Below are 19676 nucleotides of genomic sequence, written 5' to 3' on the forward strand. Positions count from 1 at the left end.
TGGATGAATAGATAAATATTATTTAAAAAAAGAAGTAATAAGAAGAAGTAATGTGCGTCACAACAAGTCGCGCATGGCTTGTGTGCACTGTAAACTGCATCACGAACTAAAAATAATTATTTTCTTGCAAATATTTGCCTTGGCCACTCAGCTTTGTGCCCTGTGATGGGACGATGCATTCCTTCACCCTTTGTGGTCAAGTTATGGGAGGAATGCGGGATGACTTTCAGTGCTCACTCACCAAGTTGGTGATGATGATGATGAGGAGTAGGAGGAGTGTAAAAAAAAAAAAAAAAAAATAAAAAAAACTTGACCAAACTTTCCCTCGAATGACGCGCTCCTTCTTGTTTCCAGAGAGAACCAAGGCTTCCCCCGTCGCACTTTGCCCTCCTTTATTCGCCGAACATAAAGAAGAAGTGTTTGTTTTTCTTCTTTAGTAGCAAACATTTAGTATGACACGCTAGCAAAAGGCTAACTCGTTACCGCGGCTTTCGTCATGAAGAAGTCGTCGCTGCTCTGCTTCGTCGCCTTTCTTCACTTCACTGCTGTCGCCAAGGTAACATTTATTTCATTTCTGTATGTCATTGCTCGCACAGTGTCACACTATAAACATTTTTAATAAACCACTTTGGAGTGAGGAAAGGGAGCAGGGAGCGCACCTGTTGCTGCATATGCAGGTGCTCATAGATTAGCATCTCAGTGGTGCTCAAATGTATTCAGGTATTATATCCACTCGGTGTATTTCATGTGTATAAAAACATGATAACATGAAATATATATGTAAAATATATATTTATATATATGTATATACACATATAATATATATGTGGCTTAATGTTTGTGGTTATAACATGAATGGCCCCTTTTAATAACATCACTATTACACTAACAATGTTTGGCTGTTTGGAAGACGAGAAGATGATGTTAATAAATCACCTTAATGATATTATAATAACACTGATCTTAAATACACCTGCGGAATTTACAAACCCTGTTTCCATATGAGTTGGGAAATTGTGTTAGATGTAAATAAAAACGGAATACAATGATTTGCAAATCCTTTTCAACCCATATTCAATTGAATGCACTACAAAGACAAGATATTTGATGTTCAAACTCATAAACTTTGTTTTTTTTTGCAAATAATAATTAACTTCGAATTTCATGGCTGCAACACGTGCCAAAGTAGTTGGGAAAGGGCATGTTCACCACTGTGTTACATGGCCTTTCCTTTTAACAACACTCAGTAAACGTTTAGGAACTGAGGAGACACATTTTTTAAGCTTCTCAGGTGGAATTCTTTCCCATTCTTGCTTGATGTACAGCTTAAGTTGTTCAACAGTCCGGGGGTCTCCGTTGTGGTATTTTAGGCTTCATAATGCGCCACACATTTTCAATGGGAGACAGGTCTGGACTACAGGCAGGCCAGTCTAGTACCCGCACTCTTTTACTATGAAGCCACGTTGATGTAACACGTGGCTTGGCATTGTCTTGCTGAAATAAGCAGGGGCGTCCATGGTAACGTTGCTTGGATGGCAACATACTGTATGTTGCTCCAAAACCTGTATGTACCTTTCAGCATTAATGGCGCCTTCACAGATGTGTAAGTTACCCATGTCTTGGGCACTAATACACCCCCATACCATCACAGATGCTGGCTTTTCAACTTTGCGCCTATAACAATTCGGATGGTTCTTTTCCTCTTTGGTCCGGAGGACACGACGTCCACAGTTTCCAAAAACTATTTGAAATGTGGACTCGTCAGACCTCAGAACACTTTTCCACTTTGCATCAGTCCATCTTAGATGAGCTCAGGCCCAGCGAAGCCGACAGCGTTTCTGGGTGTTGTTGATAAACGGTTTTCGCCTTGCATAGGAGAGTTTTAACTTGCACTTACAGATGTAGCGACCAACTGTAGTTACTGACAGTGGGTTTCTGAAGTGTTCCTGAGTCCATGTGGTGATATCCTTTACACACTGATGTCGCTTGTTGATGCAGTACAGCATGCGGGATCGAAGGTCACGGGCGTAGCTCCTTACAGGCAGGGATTTCTCCAGATTCTCTGAACCCTTTGATGATATTACGGATCGTAGATGGTGAAATCCCTAAATCCCTTGCAATAGCTGGTTGAGAAAGGTTTTTCTTAAACTGTTCAACAATTTGCTCACGCACTTGTTGACAAAGTGGTGACCCTTCCTATCCTTGTTTGTGAATGACTGAGCATTTCATGGAATCTACTTTTATACCCAATCATGGCACCCACCTGTTCCCAATTTGCCTGTTCACCTGTGAGATGTTCCAAAGAAGTGTTTGATGAGCATTCCTCAACTTTATCAGTATTTATTGCCACCTTTCCCAACTTCTTTGTCACGTGTTGCTGGCATCAAATTCTAAAGTTAATGATTATTTGCAAAAAAAAAAAAAGTTTATCAGTTTGAATATCAAATATTTTGTCTTTGTAGCATATTCAACTGATTATGGGTTGAAAATGATTTGCAAATCATTGTATTCCATTTATATTTACATCTAACACAATTTCCCAACTCCTATGGAAACGAGGTTTGTAATAAGATGTCATTTAGTATTTAACAAGAAGACCAGCACCGTCTATACCGCCAGGCATTTTCATCTAGTTTACGCTCGCACAGTGGTGTCAAACTCATTTTAGCTCAGGGGCCACATGGAGGAAAATCTGTGCGCACACGGGACGTTTTATTAAAATCTTGGCGTTAAAACTAAAAAATAAAGACAGCTTCAGATTGTTTTCCTTGTCTTACTTTGGCCAAAAATAGAACAAACACATTCTGAAAATATTACAATAAAAATATAGGGGAAAAAAATACCGGCAGTGGTTAAGTTTAGATCCATGAAGGAAAGAAGTGAATGAATGTTTATAACTGAATAAATGTACATATGCATAAACATTTGTTTTTGTTTTCTAATGTTTTTTTTATGAATTACATAGCGTTAATGACAACCTTTTTCCAAAACACAATATAGAATGTGAGACATAACAGGATGATGCACACATTTATCAAAAAGTTGGACCCCAAAAATGTTCTGTGGGACCCCATTTTTATGACTTGATGGGGTACCTTGGACCCCATTTTGAAAATTCCTAGCGCCAACACTGATGGAATATTGGTGCGTGCAAAACAGCAGCAGGCGGCTGTGGCCTGCGGGCCGGTTCTAATACTAATCAAATTATCCCGGGGGCCATAGATAATTCATTCGTGGGCCGGATCTGGCCCACGGGCCTTGACTTTCACACCTCTGTGCTAGTATATTTGTGATACGGTGGTAGTAGTATCTCTAATTAAAATAGGACAACTGCAAAACTGTCCTATTTATGGTCAGTTTTGATACATTTAACTTACCCGGTAATGTTTTCTACTGATGTTGTAGAAATTATACTAGGGTTGTGTAATATATATATATATATATATATATATATATATATATATATATATATATATATATATATATATATATATATATATATATATATATATATATATATATATATATATATATATATCCATACCAGGGCAGCACGGTGGAACAGGGGTTAGTGCATGTGCCTCACAATACAAAGGTCCTGAGTAGTCCTGAGTTCAATCCCGGGCTCGGGATCTTTCTGTGTGGAGTTTGCATGTTCTCTCCGTGACTGCGTGGGTTCCTTCCGGGTACTCCGGCTTCCTCCCACCTCCAAAAACATGCACCTGGGGATAGGTTGATTGGCAACAGTAAAATTGGCCCTAGTGTGTGAATGTGAGTGTGAATGTTGTCTGTCTATCTGTGTTGGCCCTGTGATGTTGGTGGCGACTTGTCCAGGGTGTACCCCGTCTTCCGCCCGAATGCAGCTGAGATAGGCTCCAGCACCCCCCGCTACCACGAAAGGGACAAGCGGTAGAAAATGGATAGATGGATGGATGGATATCCATACGATACAAATGACCTACTTTTGGCCGACAATAGAGCTTTTAATACTATTGTTATATTGTGATGATTAATGGTGACAAAACGTTCTAGCTGTGTCCCGCAAATTTGATGACAAGCGAATGTCTTCAATTTAGCGTCCTCGCTAGCAAGCTAGCGGCTAACATCCCACCAAAGTGCAAATCACTAATCCTTGTTTACAAAACAGGTAAACAAACTATGTTTATATAAGTATCAGAGGTGAAAAAAAAAAATAAAAAAAATAAAAAATAAAAAAAAATAAGTATCAGAGGTGAAAAAAATGATCGATTCTCCGATGCTGTCATGATCCGTGGTCCGGATCATGTTTTTGTTATTTTCTGTTAGCTTTAGACTCTAAGTTCCTGTTTGTAACATCTCTGAGTTTGGTTTGGTTGCCATGGTTACTTATTATTTCCACCTGGCTTTGATTAGTGTTCGCCCGCTCACCTGCTTCGTGAGCACTAATCAGAGGCATTATTTATGCCTGCCTTTGCCAGTCAGTCGGCCTGGCGTCATTGTTCGATTCATGCCGTGTCCACGTAAGTCATGTTTGTTTCATGCCACAGTTTTGTGTTTGTTCCAAGCCATAGTTTATGCTGTTTGTTTCATGCCACAGTTTCGTGTTTGTTCCACGCCATAGTTTATGTTTGTTTACCTCATACCCTGCCAAGATTTCTTGAGAAGATTAAAATCATCTCCTACCTCACGCTGTCGTCCGGTGTTGTCCGTTCTGCATTTCCGGGAGAACGACCCCGCAGTGAGCCGCAGAACCCCCTCGTGACAGATGCATCACGATTAAAACATTGGCGAGTCATGAATCGATGGGCGAATGTCCAAATAGCACTTATTTACGTATGTTGAAAAAAGTAATTCAGATGCTTCTCAAATGTGGCATAGATGCTAATGTTCGCTAAATGTTACTTTGAGGTTTGGTTCCATAGGAAAACCATTCGCTAACATGCGTTAGCTGGGTTGGCATGGACACACACGGAGGAAGGAGGAAGAGGGAGCAAACTATGCTAGCCCTGGAGCTAAGCTAGCTTGAATGTAGAGTATTTAAAACAAGTAAAGTATAAATACTTTGGACACTTCAGTAGAAGGCTAATAGGAACCACGTTCCAACAGAGAGTAACCAGCTAAGAAGAGGATATTAGCAAGTAGATTAGTAAATCAGGAGAGACAATAATATCCATAAATATGAATGAGCAGATGGACGAGACACGTCTTTGATTATTTATTATTAATATGCAAAATATTTACTGATCATCAAAACGACCACAGTACTTGGAGAAGATGCAAATATAATTATTTGGCACGCGCAATGTGATTTTTCAACACTCATCACCGTTTTGCGAGCACTAGTTAGCGTTTTATTTAGCACGTGTCAGAAGGACGTGCAAACTGACAGTTCCAGGATCAGTGCTTGCGCTGCAAAGACAGACGACGGACAGACGAGAAACCTCCGTCTTACGTGTGTGTGTAAACATTTTGGACGGCCAGAAATAAAAAAATATTTGAGATATCGTCTGTTCAGCAATTTCCTTTTATAATTGCATTGCTGCTGGATGCTACACCACACACTGTAGGAAGATACAAGCAGCCATGCCAACTGCTTAGCCAGAGCTCTTCAATGTAAACAGAGATGGATGGATTGATACAAATATCGACATTAACGATACCAAGTATAGTATCAGTGTATGGTTATTACTACAGTGATTAGATCAATGTTTTATTATCACAAAATTTCAATGGTTTTTGTTATTGTTTACAAACACAGAAAATGTGTTGTTGGTCACAAGAGGGCTTTAAATGCAAAAACCAAAGTAGAGCCAATAGTAGTTTCTGCTTGTGTTCAGTTTTTTTGCACTATTGATTTTATTTTGCTTTAAATATTGTATGTAAAAAAAGAGAATAATAAAATAATTTGTATATTTTGTTAATACTGTTACACCGCTTTCCTGTGTTCTTTTCTGATTATAGTTGTGGTAAAGAAATGTGTTTATGATTTAATGATCTTTAAAAATGTAAGTACCAATATCAGCATTGGTATGACCAATACTGCCCCTGTAACTACTTAGTATTGATACCCAAATAAACTGATGTAAATATCTAAACAACAGAAGAATAAGAGCTTATTACATTTTAACAGACGTGTAGGTAGAACCGTGTTACAACGGAGAGTAAACAACTAAAAAACTAGGTACTACTACTACTAAGTAAATTAGCCAGTAGATTAATTATAGTTTTGAGAAAATAATACAACAGGAAATGACGCAATATGTTACTGCTTTGAAATGGTTAAATTATCGTCAACATATAAAATAATATTTATAATAATTATCTTGTGGGTTATGTAGGCTATATGAACCATGGCAACCTGCTGCTTAAAATGGCTTGCCCCTTGAGGGATTAATAAAGTTGTTTTAAATTGAATCGAATGGAATATGTTGTGATATTTAGTGTTTTCGCAAGAGGCTGCAATAAATATCACATAGATTTCAGGACATATTGCCCATTGCTATACTATATTATACATTAATGCTGAGCTTTGATTGAGCTAAATAATTTAAAACAAATATATATATATATATATATATATATATATATATATATATATATATATATATATATATATATATATATATATATATATATATATATATATATACATATATATATATATATATATATTATTGAGGTTGTAGTGGTATTGAACTGCGCTGTATCATGCAATGTAGCTGAAAGGATTACAGTATATTAAAAACATACTGTATTTCATGAGGCTGTACAGCACAGACTTATTTTTTAAACTTCAAATTATTATGCTCTCTAATTTACGTGTGGCGAGTCAGAAGAGGCTAGCACATAAATAAAGATGTTACAGTAGAAAACACAGTTACACTTAGGCAGCGTATTAACAACGCAACACTGTCCATCTCCAGGAAAAGCTCTGTTACTTTGTTGTAAAAGTCCTTCTTATTTGTTTTGCTGCGCGTTTCCTCGTTGTAGAAAAACAGAGAAAAAAGTTCCTTCCAGCTCACGTACTCTACATTCACGGTGAGGAATTAGTACTGTGTGCCTCGCCGTATGACAATTTTCTACAGTTTATTGTCCGATTCGCAAGACTAATGATGTCAGGTGTATAAAAAATATATTGTCGACACGTTGACAAACAGAAACGGCCATGCATGCGCTACGGATTGGCGATTTGCCTTAAAATATATATCACAATATATATTGCAGCCTCCTGCGATAACAATATATAAAACTAAATATATACAATACTAAGTAGTAGTTACACTATTGGTCCAACCAATGCTGGGACTGATACTTCAAATTTTAAAAATTATTGAATGATTCAATTTCTGTTGACAATTATAATCAGACAAAAACACTGGATGGCGGTTTAACAATATCAATTACATATTTAATCTTATCTTATTATTGGATCTGATTTCAACCCTTTAGTTTTTCCCCCTTAAAGCACTCCTTTGTCTTATTTTCTTAATTTGTAAACAATAACAAAAATGACAAAATATTTTATGATAGTAAAAAATATCGATCCAAACACTGTAGTATCGACCAAACACTGATGCTATACTTGGTATCGTCACTGTGTATATTCGTATCAATCTGGCCACCTTTGTTTATATTCAAGAGATCTAGTTTGCGGTTGGCATATCTTCTTACAGTGTGTTGTGTAGCCTGTTTAGCTATCTCTCGTCCTCCAGTAATGATACTTGTAGGAACAGCAGTTTATTTGCCTCCAAGGATGTGAGGAATGCTGTCTTCGAAGTGGCTTTACGTTTTAGAGGGACATTAACTGCTAGCTAGAATGCTACATTGCGTTTAAGATGCATTTATCGCTGTCAAATAAGCGGGACACTGCTAGAATGCGTCATCAACATGCATTAACATGATACAACGATAGTATTACAAGCTCTATTGTTGGTTAAATGTGTATCGTTTATATCAGGGGTCGGGAACCTTTTTGGCCGAGAGAGCCATGAAAGCCAAATATTTTGAATTGTATTTCCGTGAGAGCCATATAATATTTTTTAACACTGAATACAACTAAATGCATGCAATTTTAACACCACCATTTAGAGTCTAACAAGTCTCTTATTATTTTTAATAACATTGTTATTCTGAAGCTAACCGATAATAAATAAAATACTTCTTACCATTAATGCAACTTCTTGAACAGGATGGACAAATTAAAATGCATGAGAGTGTTTTATATTTTGAACGTTATTTTTAACACTGTGATTACCAGCGGAATTATTAATTACTTATCTGAGAGCCAGATGCAGTCATCAAAAGGTTCCCTACCCCTGATTTATATGGTACATCATCACTGCGTTCTACCCTAGCGTGCACCATCCAACACAGTTAATGAAGTACTGCACAATCACAGGTTAGGCTCGGCTCAGGTCTCTGCCTTGTATTTGGTCAGGAAATGTGCAAATTCAGTGATTTCTACTTCAGAAAATGTTAAAACATAAACACAAATAAAAATAAATGTACAACCCAGTTCAATGGCCAAATATTATTTATTTTATGTCATTATTCATTTCTGTCTCATCTTTCTTCCCTGACTGTACGTCAATGCCATACAGTTATACACTACTGTGAGGCTTGACCATAATAATACATATCTTGACAGAAGGAGCGTGACCATCTTTTTCGATCGTTAATTATGCAGGTGTACTAAATGAAGAGACTGGTGAGGGTTACAGTAACTATACTGGTTTGTGGATTTTCAATTAGGGAGAGCTCAGACCAGTGGTACGAGTTACTGTGGACAGTGTTAGGAATGTACTATTACATAACAGCTGTCTGTAACTGTGTGTGTGTGTGTGTGTGTGTGTGTGTGTGTGTGTGTGTGTGTGTGTGTGTGTGTGTGTGTGTGTGTGTGTGTGTGTGTGTGGACTGAGCAGAGGCCCACCTGTCCTTACCACACTGGTCTTTCTGGAGAGAGAAAAGGTGATAGGGGTTGAGAATGGCATGTGTGTGACCAACACAGAGAGGTCCCAGATGGATTGAGATGCTGCTCAGTGTCCCATTCAGCCCAGTGATGACGCCACAACTCGCGCTCACACACCCGTGCCACCTTTTGACGTACAGCCTTTAATCACCTCAGTGATGTAATATTTCTCAATGTTCCAGTCAGTAGTATAATATAGAAATGGTCTTTGTAAATAGGGTTGCGCAATATAGACGATAAAAATTATATATCATATTGACCAACGTTAGAGCTTTTAATACTATTGTCATGTTGTGTTAATGCATGTTGTTGACTGGCAAACAAACGCATCCTCAATGCACTACCATGAATTGATTAACGTGGACCCCGACTTAAACAAGTTGAAAAACGTATTTGGGTGTTACCATTTAGTGGTCAATTGTACGGAATATATACTGTACTGTGTAAACTGTACTGTTTCATATAATGTATTCTCTTCCTTTGCAATCTACTAATAAAAGTTTCAATCAATCAATCAAACTAATATCTCTCCACGGTGAAAAGCCACTTTCAAGTCAGCTATCGATCCTCACCTCCATAAAAAAAGTTTCAAGTTTTATTAGCGCTGGAGGACGTGGAATAGCTAAACATGTTTCATGACACACCTAAGGATGACATGCTAACTACAAACAAGCTAGAAGCTCTTGAATGTAAACAAAGGTAGGCGGATCTATACAAATATCGACAGTAACGATACCAATTATAGTATTAGTATATGGTTGATACTACAGTGATAAAAATCAACATTTTTTATGATAAAAAAAAAGGTGTCGCTTCTGTTATTGTTTACAAACTCAGGAAATGAATCCTTGGACACAGGAGGGCTTTAAGGGCAAAATGAATTGATTTCAATCAGAGCCAATTGTAGGAAAATATTTGATATTGTTACATTACCGTTCTGTGTTTTGTCTGATTATAATTGTGATCAAAAATCGAATCATTGAATGATCTTGAAACTTTGAAGTTTCAGCATTGGTATGACCGATACAGTCCCTGTAACTACTTGGTATTGGATCAGTACACATATTTGTAATAACGCCCAAAACTAATGTAAAGTATTCAAACTACAGTAGAATAAGTGCTTATTACATTTTAACAGAATTGTTGCTAAAACAATGTTACAATGTAAAGTAAACAGCTTTTAACAGTAAGTTAGCAAGTCGACTAATGATAGTTTTGACAAAATAATGACGCAAAATGTTACCATATAAATCAGCAGCCAAATTAAGATAATTTGTAACCCGTTTTGCAATGGTTCTATTAGTGTGGTGTCCAGTGTGTCACATTAGACATCACACATGTAGTCTTACTGTACATAAAACACTGCACTCCAACAATGTGGCTGATAAACTATAGTTCAGGGGTGTCCAACTTTTTCCACCAAAGGATGCACACTGAATGTTCAAATAATGTCTACATAACCACCCTTCTACGTGTATTTTCATATATATTTAAAGACAAAACCTATGGACAACTCCACTTTATCTCACTGCATCCTTTTGCTCTGTTTCTCCCATTTCCACTGTTGTTTTATTGTTTGATTTTATTTCTATAATGTGCTGTAGGCCAATAAAAACAAGCACGCACCACAAATGGGGCTGTTTTATACATGTTCGGAGTGAAAAATTCAGTTTTTACCTGAGAAATGGATTTAAATGAGTCACCACTCTGGGCAATCATCAAATGCAGAAGTAGTGACATATTTTTACTCGCAAATGAGGAAGTTGTATTGAACATTCACAGGACACTTGCAAGATGTACACTTTTGTTCAACTTTGTATAACAAAAAAAATAGTTAATTTTATTTTGCAAAAAAACACAGAAACCGTTTACAATATTTTAGATAAGATGAGTAGTTAGAAAATTGATTACGTGGTTAATCATTGGTAATTTAATATGGTATTTTTGGAGCATTTTTAACATTAGAGTATACTGTGTGGTATGAAGGTTATGACACTTGATATCGTACTCCACTAAAAATAACAGTTATCCAAAGTGAAATACCAGAAACCTCAAAGCTTGGTTATTAGTAGTTAATACTGGAACATTTTAACAACCACAGAGTGACACATTTAGTCAGAAACACATGTGCAATTGAGGAAGTCCTGCCTGAAATACGGGACATTTTTTACTTCCTCAATCAGTAGTTTACTTTGCATAGTATTATTACCCATGTAGTGTTTCTTCTGTCACAGTCAGAAAATAACATCACACTTTACTGCATGTTGGGTTCTGTCTTAACTTTACATAACTATATTATCAGAGTTGTTGCTTTACTATATTGTTTGGCATTGTTTCCAAGATGGTGCTGGTTTCAACCCAGACCATTACAAGAAGAAGGGCTGATTATACAGTAATTCTATGACCTGGTTATACAGTAATGACAAAGTCAAACTTCGTCATTACTGTATAACCAGGTCATTTGAAAATTTTTAAATATTCACAAAACTTTTCTCATGCCTGATATCATGCAAGGCTTCAGCCTCAGTGAGCATTTAAGGCTTACTCCGACTATTGTTGGCAGTTTTTTTGTTCTGTTTATATGTGGTTACCAGTAATGGAAGAATAGGAAAAGTGTGTCAATAACCATAGACTAAGGCTGGGCGATATGGCAAAAACAATTATTACTATTAATTTTTTCATATCATCTGATCTCGATTAATATTACAATTTGTATTTTTATTTTTTATTATTATAGCAGATTGTCCCGTGCAGGATTATACAGAGTACCACATCCCTACTGTTTACTACTGCAGTATCTTGTAAAAGGCATTTCCGTCATGTTGGATTTAGGTAATACAAACGTATATGCTAACAGCTGACAACTGTCCTTTTGTTCATATTTATGATCGTGCTTACCTCTAGTAAGCACGATTATAAATATGAACAAAATGACAGTGTGCAACAGTACAGGTAACCCACGCTACCATCCGTACTTGGTTTTAGAGCCACGGTTCTGCTTCTTTTTCGCTACGTTTTATGGGGGAAAAGAGAACAACTTTTTTTCCCTCTCAAAGTTCTTTTGTTTTTTTGCTTGTCATCACAAACATTCTGCACTAAACAACGTGTCAGTGGTGTACTGAATACTACACAACTTTTATTTCAAGTTAATACAGTAAAGTGCAGTTTGAATTTAAGGTTCTGTAACATAATGTGAACTTTTTGAGTTATGTTGCTAACCAATAGACAAACAAACCCTGGTGAAAACATAACCTCTTTGGCGTAGGTAAGAAAGTCTGTGTTCCGCAAAGCAAAGCACACTACTTTCGTCTGGAGCGTTCCCAAGGTGACACAGAGCCAGCTGTTCACGTCGCATCGCACGGAAGGAAATCACCGAAAAAAACTGTACATTGCGGTAAATACGAGTAAACTGAAAAACTTCTTGATGAATCCTCAATCCATCCATCCATTTTCCAAGGCCTATTTCTATTGATGTCGCAGGGGGACGGGGGGGCGGGGACTAGAGCCTATCAAGCTGTGCTCGGGCGGAAGGCAGGATACACCCTGGACAAGTCGCTATCTCATAAACCGTCATCCCAAAAAGATATTTGAAGCCAGCAAAGCCAAACATCCGTTTGTGAGGTATAAACATTAGTAGAAGTTAAAGTATTAGTTACCTTTTCTTAGAGACAACATTTTCCAGACTGATACAAACATGTCTACTGTGGAGGACACTGCTTGTCAGAAAGTAAAAGTTGAAAGACACTAAAGTGAACAATATTGTTTTACACTGGATGTTTACATTGTCACTTTAAAGACACTCAACTAAGTTTTGTTTTTATATTTGATTTAAACAGTGGATGCTCCTGCGCAATTATTTGCACTTAAAAATACATGTTTGTAGTAATAGATATGATTAGAACATTTTAGCATTATGTTTGTGTTCAATTACAGTAAGTAGATAGGTAGATAGATAGTACTTTATTGATTCCTTCAGGAGAGTTCCCTCAGGAAAATTAAAATTCCAGCAGCAGTGTTCAGAATTGAGATCAAATTTAAAAAAGTAAAAAGTAAGTGTGTTTGTCCTAAACATTCCTGCCACTTCACTTTACAAACCTTTTTAGGTCTTTTTTTTTTTTTTTTTACATATACCACAATCGGTTCAAGAACTCCTTCATTCCGCACTCCATCCAGCTGTATAATCACTCGACATACAGCAATAGATGATATATGTCTATTACCTGACCGCTTCTATGTTAGCTACCTCTCTTTGTTTATAATATCTATTTTCTGCTGGATCTGCTCTCTATTTTATGCTGCCCTTTTTTCTTTTTGTTTTCTTTTTTTGCTGCAGCTGTTACATATACTGTAATATTCCATTCATTCATTTTCTACCGCTTGTCCCTTTCTGGAGCCTATCTCAGCTGCATTCGGGCGGAAGGCTTGCGTACATGGTAATTGGGATTTATTATATATTGTATATATTATAAAAATATAATATAATATAATAATATATCAGTATATATTATATACTGTATATATAATATGTAAATATTACATATATATTATATTTTATATTCTTTCTTTCTTTAGTTTATTTCGAACATGAACACACTTACAGCATAATACATCACACAATTTCATATCATTTCATTTTACATCATGCCCGAAAAGGACTAGGAAGAAGCAAAGCTTATTTAATCCTACCCCTTTCCCACTTCAAAGCGTTTACAAATATATAGAATCATTTACTGACCTTTTTATATAATAAAATAACATCTATGAATTAGTATACAACAGTTTTGTAATATGTAATTAATTAATTAATTCAGTCATTATTAACATACTGAGATGAAGAATATCTTATTTTCAATAAGGTTGAAAGTATTTCTCATAATTCTTCTTTTTTGTACTCTGTAAGCACTATTATTTTGAACAACCTCTGGATCATATCAGTACAATTTTTAACTTCTTTACTTAATCCATTCCATAATTTAATTCTATTCTATTGCTACTATGGTACATTTTAGTCTACTTAATACCTGCATTATCCTTTCCATCCTTTGAAACTGAGCTACTGTGTGGAACAATTTCCCTTGTGGATCAATAAAGTTTGTCTAAGTCTAAGTCTAATAATGTCGTACCGTGGCCCCAATACCATGATGATATTGTACCGTGAGATTTTGATACCGTAAAATCAATATTTCGATGCCTTTGTTGCACGTGGCGCTTACATCCGGGTGTAGACTCAGCCAGCTGAAACCCTTGACAGGGAAACAAGCACTCAAGTAGTACAAAGAGCGGACTCAGTCAGATTGTCTCTAGTTTCTTTCTAGGTTTCCATGCCAACAAAGCAAATTTGCCAGACAGAAAACACTCCAACGTACAGCAAGACTCCTTTTCAAAATGCGCTAGCTCAATGCTTATTTGGATTTACTATAGATATGTTCCTGATTAGCATTAGTGATTTTACATGGTCATTTCAACAATCAAAAAATCCTCAAAATTTTCTAATGAAAACTACAAGTAAGATGCACATTACAATCAAACAGCAAGTGAGTGAGTACAATATTTACAATACAGTATAGGGCAAAGACTACTTACTGACTAAGCAAAACACTGTAGTCTATACTGCAACTACTGCTTTTTGCACCTTAAATATTTTAATATTCTTTTAGATTCCTTACACAGGGTTAAACCTAATTTTACACTTTTTGTTTTACATTTTTACACACTATTGTAAATTACCTGTACATTCTTTTTATAATCTTGACAGCTTCACCCTGGAACTGATTATTTCTCGTTTCATTATTTTGTATAAGTATTTAAGTCAAACAAAATACTGATATAATCCAGTTTAAAAAAAACTGGATTATAGTACAAAGAAAAATAATTCTGAGAAATATTTGGAAACCTTATTGAAAGCGAGATAATCTTAGTGATCATAAGTTTTGTAACTATTTTATTTTTTGAGAACTTTATTATTTATGGAGTTAAATTGTGTACAAAATGAGGACAGGAAGTGAATAAAATGTGTTAGTAACTGCTATAAAATGGAAAAGGGGTATGTTGAAATAAACTCTGCTTCTTCTTACTCTTTTTTTGGACATGATGTGAAAAGAAACTGGAAATTGTGATCTATCATGTTGTAACTGTATGCATGTTCGAAATAAACTCAAACCATAAACTACATATATTTAATACACTTATACACTTTGAGACATTTTTTTAAGCATCTTGAAAGGGGTGGGGGTTATATAGGTAATTTTGTCTGATATTTTTAAATATAAACAAAAAATGTATTGACCTTTTAAAGAGCTTAGTTAGAGAGTATAGTTAACACGGTATTATCGCGTTAACTTTGACAGCCCTCGTCCATACTAATGACTAATAACAGATTTGTCTTTAAATGTCTGTATAACATTTTTTAGCCTTAAAAAATACATGCGTCATGGCTAATAATGCTACTACAATAATAACACTGACAGGCAATCTCATCAGGGTTATCTGTCCTTCAATGTGAAAGCAAAGCAGCTCAGTAAAACACAATAACGACATCCTTGACATGCTCACGCCATTTTTCCGAAATAATGGCTTGCATGCCAAAGTTGTTCTACTTGCTAGAGGTCAGACCACGTTTTGTGCAAAACCGCCGACATTGGCGGTCGCGTTGTAATTTGTTAGATTAGAGAGTGTTGAAGCGGTGTAGTCTTTGAAGACGCCTTTGTTCATCAATATAAAAATGTACCATAATATGGTATGATTCATTTGTTTTGGATGGGTAGGCCGACACCTACGTACTGACAATACATGTTCTACTTTTAATCTTTTCTCTATCTTGCCAAACATGAAAAATTAATATGCCATATTCAGTTAGATTAAAAAGAAAAAAGAATATCAAAGCATAGTCTAAAAGGTTCTGTTCAGACAGAGTGCGTGCAAACATCATCAGCCACTAGTGACAAGTAAACCACTTTGCATAAGTTTATCATGTTCCAGAGCATTCATGGTACATAGCCAGTTGTACAATAATGTACGTCTCCCTTAGTTGGCCACACTCACTGCACGAGAAATGAAAGGTTGTGACGCTGCTATCAGTAAGGAACATCTTGGAACAAGGAAATGGGACTTTTTGTAAATTTCTATAGAATATATTTTGTTCATGTTGTCCATGCTATTCACTTAGCTTACAGATGATGACAGGATGACGTAGAGAACACACTACTCTAATAACAGAATGTTTGTCAAGCTGCATCTAAATTAGGAGACTGCGTCACATAAGGGTCTTGAGTACAAAAGTCACAAATCGAGTCCTTCTGTGTGGAATGCTGCAGCCTCCACCCACTCACAAACCCCCTTAGACAGGATGAGGACAGTCCAGTTTTAAATTAACATAGTTGCTTATAAGCAGAGCTGCAACTCAAGGCTGTGCATGTAAGTACACGATGAATTACAAAGAGTCACAGTTCCCCAGTCCATGTAAATGAGACTCAGGCTCCTCCCTGCACCTCAAAGGCCTTATTGTCAGCAGATAGCAGATCATTTTATCACGTGACCTCTGAGCAGGTCATGGCCAAATGAGGCAGTCAGGTTGAAAATATTTTAAAATCTCATTTATTAGGAACAATTACATGTTGTACAAGTTAATGGTTTAGTAACAATCTTTCAGACATTATACACTGCATTGCCAAAACAAAAGAACAACATATTTTTCGATTAACCTAAGGAGATACTGTATAGGTGGGCATATCCAGTTAACTTTTAAAGTTACAATGTGACAACGATCCTAAATGATTTATACCATCTTAATGTAATTGTTCCAAATGAAAAAAAGTCAAAGCAAACCAAAAAACTAGAGAGTTGCAACGGATGCAAGCTTGTGTGTCTGTAAGTGTGTAAACCTCACTCTTTGCCACAAGAACAGTCATGCTAGACAACTGGCTTATTTTTTTAGCGCTTTTGTCTCACAATCTGTGGATCCTGGTTCCATCCTTAAGCAGTGTGAAGGAGGCAGATGCAAGCGTGTTTAGGGATGGGAATTTGTGAATTTATTCACATAAGATCAAACTGTTTCATATTTTGATACTTTGTTGCCTGTGACGTCACGTACGGTTGCAGACTAAACAGGGCTCAAACACTTGGCGGGGAAACTGTCTCTGCCTCTCTCAGGGTGTAAATAGTCTATGCCAACAAAGCAAATATGCCTGATAAAAAACGCTCAAACATAAAGTAAGGCGCCACTTTTACAACATGTGCTAGCTTGATGATAATTTACATTGGTTTTGCCATATATATGCTACTTATTAGCATTGGCGATTTTACATGGCTATTTCAACGCCTCCATATTTGGTGATGAAAACTACAACTAAGATGTAAGGTACAATCAAACAGCAGGTGTGTAATAAGTACAGTAATTACAGTGTAGCTCTTTATAAGGCTCAACATAATACTAGACTGGCACATTCAGCTTCATGGCAAAGACTACTTCCTAGCTGGGCAACACACTGTAGCCTATACATTACTGCCATCTAACATCTTAGAATAGCATCTGCATGCAAAGTTTACTCTATAATACTTGCAAATGAGACTCATAAATGTAATAGGAAAACAAGATATAACAACTCAACAGCACAGTTATCATCCATCCATCCATTTTGTACCGCTTGTCCCACAGCTCATTTGAAATGTTACACTAAAAATGAAATTTTGTTGTTAAACAATTAGCAATTATCTACACACAAAAGTACTGAAAATTGTTAACGGTATCAATATGAAGGTAGTCTGAATCGGTACCGCATTGGTTCAAATATGAAAGGTGCCCAACCCTAGGCGTGTTACAAGGTGGAAAGCTTGTGGTGTGTATTGATGCAATTATACTTGGCAAAGAACAGTTTGACAATTAAATTTGTTCCACGTCTAATACTGAAATCTGTTTAATGATGAAATATAACCCAGAGCCGCTTTGGTGCTATCTAAGAGTGTAATTTTGTAATCATTTCAAATCATGATTAACTTTCCTGACATTGTGAATTGTTTAGATCTGTTGTGCTCATTTATTAGAGTTATGTGATAATTGCAGTGTACTTTGATATGTGGATTATTTTGCATTGGTCTGCTTATTTACATAATGTAAGGTTAAAGTTAAAGTTAATAATAATAATAATAATAATAACTGGGATTTATATAGCGCTTTTCTAAGTACCCAAAGTCGCTTTACATGTAGAACCCGTCATTCACACCTGGTGGTGGTAAGCTACTTTCATAGCCACAGCTGCCCTGGGGTAGACTGACAGAAGCGTGGCTGCAATATGCGCCAACGGCCCCTCCGACCACCACCTATCATTCATCATTCAATTCACCGGTGTGAGTGGCACCGGGGGCAAAGGGTGAAGTGTCCTGCCCAAGGACACAACGGCAGCGATTTTTGGATGGTAAGAGGCGGGGAGCGAACCTGCAACCCTCAGGTTTCTGGCACGGTTGCTCTACCCACTACGCCATGCCGTTATAGTACCACTGATAGTCACACGTGCAGTAGGTGTGGTGAAATTACCCTCTGCATTTGACCAGTCCCCTTGTTCCACCCCCTGGGAGGTGAGGGGAGCAGTGAGCAGCAGCGGTGGCCGCTCTCAGGAATCGTTTTGGTGATTTAACACCCAATTCCAACCCTTGATGCTGAGTGCAGAGCAGAGAGGTAATGGGTCCCATTTTTATAGTCTTTGGTATGACTCGGCCGGGGTTTGAACTCACGACCTACCAATCTCAGGGCGGACACTCTAACCACAAGGCTACTGAGCAGGCTTGTGTAATTATAACAGCATATGCATGCTTTTGAATTACACAGCTGCAAAAAGTTGTAAAAAGCGTAAAAAATGCACATGTCCTCATTTTATTTCCATATTTAATAGTAATAGAGTCTTACCTGGTGCTCCACAAACTTAGATGAAGTTTGAGATTGGTTTGCCTTAGGGAAAATGTCACAGTAATTAAACCTTTATTACCAGTGCATACAATCTTTTGAGTAACATTTTAACACCACGAACTCTCATACAAGTAAGAAAAGAAAGTACTGTAACTGTAAATTGTATTCTCATCATGAAATCTGGTGATGGGTGCAGACACGTGACATGGTGAAGAACATCTGAAGGGAGTGTTACTTTCTACTTTCTCCTTTGCATTTAAATGCATTTAGCTATTGTCATCACCATTACACTCCCTTGCTAGTGTCCCCAAAAACACAAAAAGCCCCCGCCAAAATAGGCAGAACACACTTGTGGAGTTAATCCTTTATATGCTCATTTAATTCAGTCATACAATTTTACAACAAGGAGAGGGACAAGTGGTAGAAAATGGATGGATGGATGGTATGACAATAATAACTATTGTAGAACTCATTCAATTGTGACAGAAATGACCAGCCCTGTAATGTTCAAGAGAAACACATTTTACTTTGTTATTCAGTTTCTTGATCTTTTCGTCTTTTAATGTGACCTTAATGAGCCTGAGGTTTGAAGTACTTCAAAATATTTACCTTAAAAGTTCTTTATGCTGATTGTTATCTTGGGTGGATACAGGAAGTCGTGTTAGCACAGAAACAATGAGGGTGTTTCTCAAAAGAAACTTTATTTGCCAAGATTGACTCTGACCTTTAAAAACGAATTCGTGAAATGTGACATTTAGTCAAGTTGTCAGCCAGCTGCAGTGATAAATGCGCTCATTGTCCCACACTGGGACAAAGGAAAGAAGTAGGACT

At 36.8% G+C, this 19676-nt stretch overlaps 1 protein-coding gene across 2 annotated transcripts in view; it reads left to right on the plus strand.

Annotated features, from left to right (window-relative positions):
• Positions 1-334: 334 nt before the first annotated feature.
• Positions 335-19676, plus strand: part of LOC133612539 (receptor-type tyrosine-protein phosphatase eta-like) — a 64443-nt gene continuing 45101 nt past the window's right edge. For both annotated transcript variants that reach the window (XM_061970021.2, XM_061970022.2), the window contains exon 1: positions 335-556. In XM_061970021.2, the coding sequence (XP_061826005.1) occupies positions 497-556 (60 nt within the window). In that variant the 5' untranslated portion in view covers positions 335-496. The remainder of the gene's footprint in view (positions 557-19676) is intronic.

The sequence above is a fragment of the Nerophis lumbriciformis genome, linkage group LG10, assembly GCF_033978685.3.
Source record: "Nerophis lumbriciformis linkage group LG10, RoL_Nlum_v2.1, whole genome shotgun sequence".
NCBI lineage: Eukaryota > Metazoa > Chordata > Actinopteri > Syngnathiformes > Syngnathidae > Nerophis > Nerophis lumbriciformis.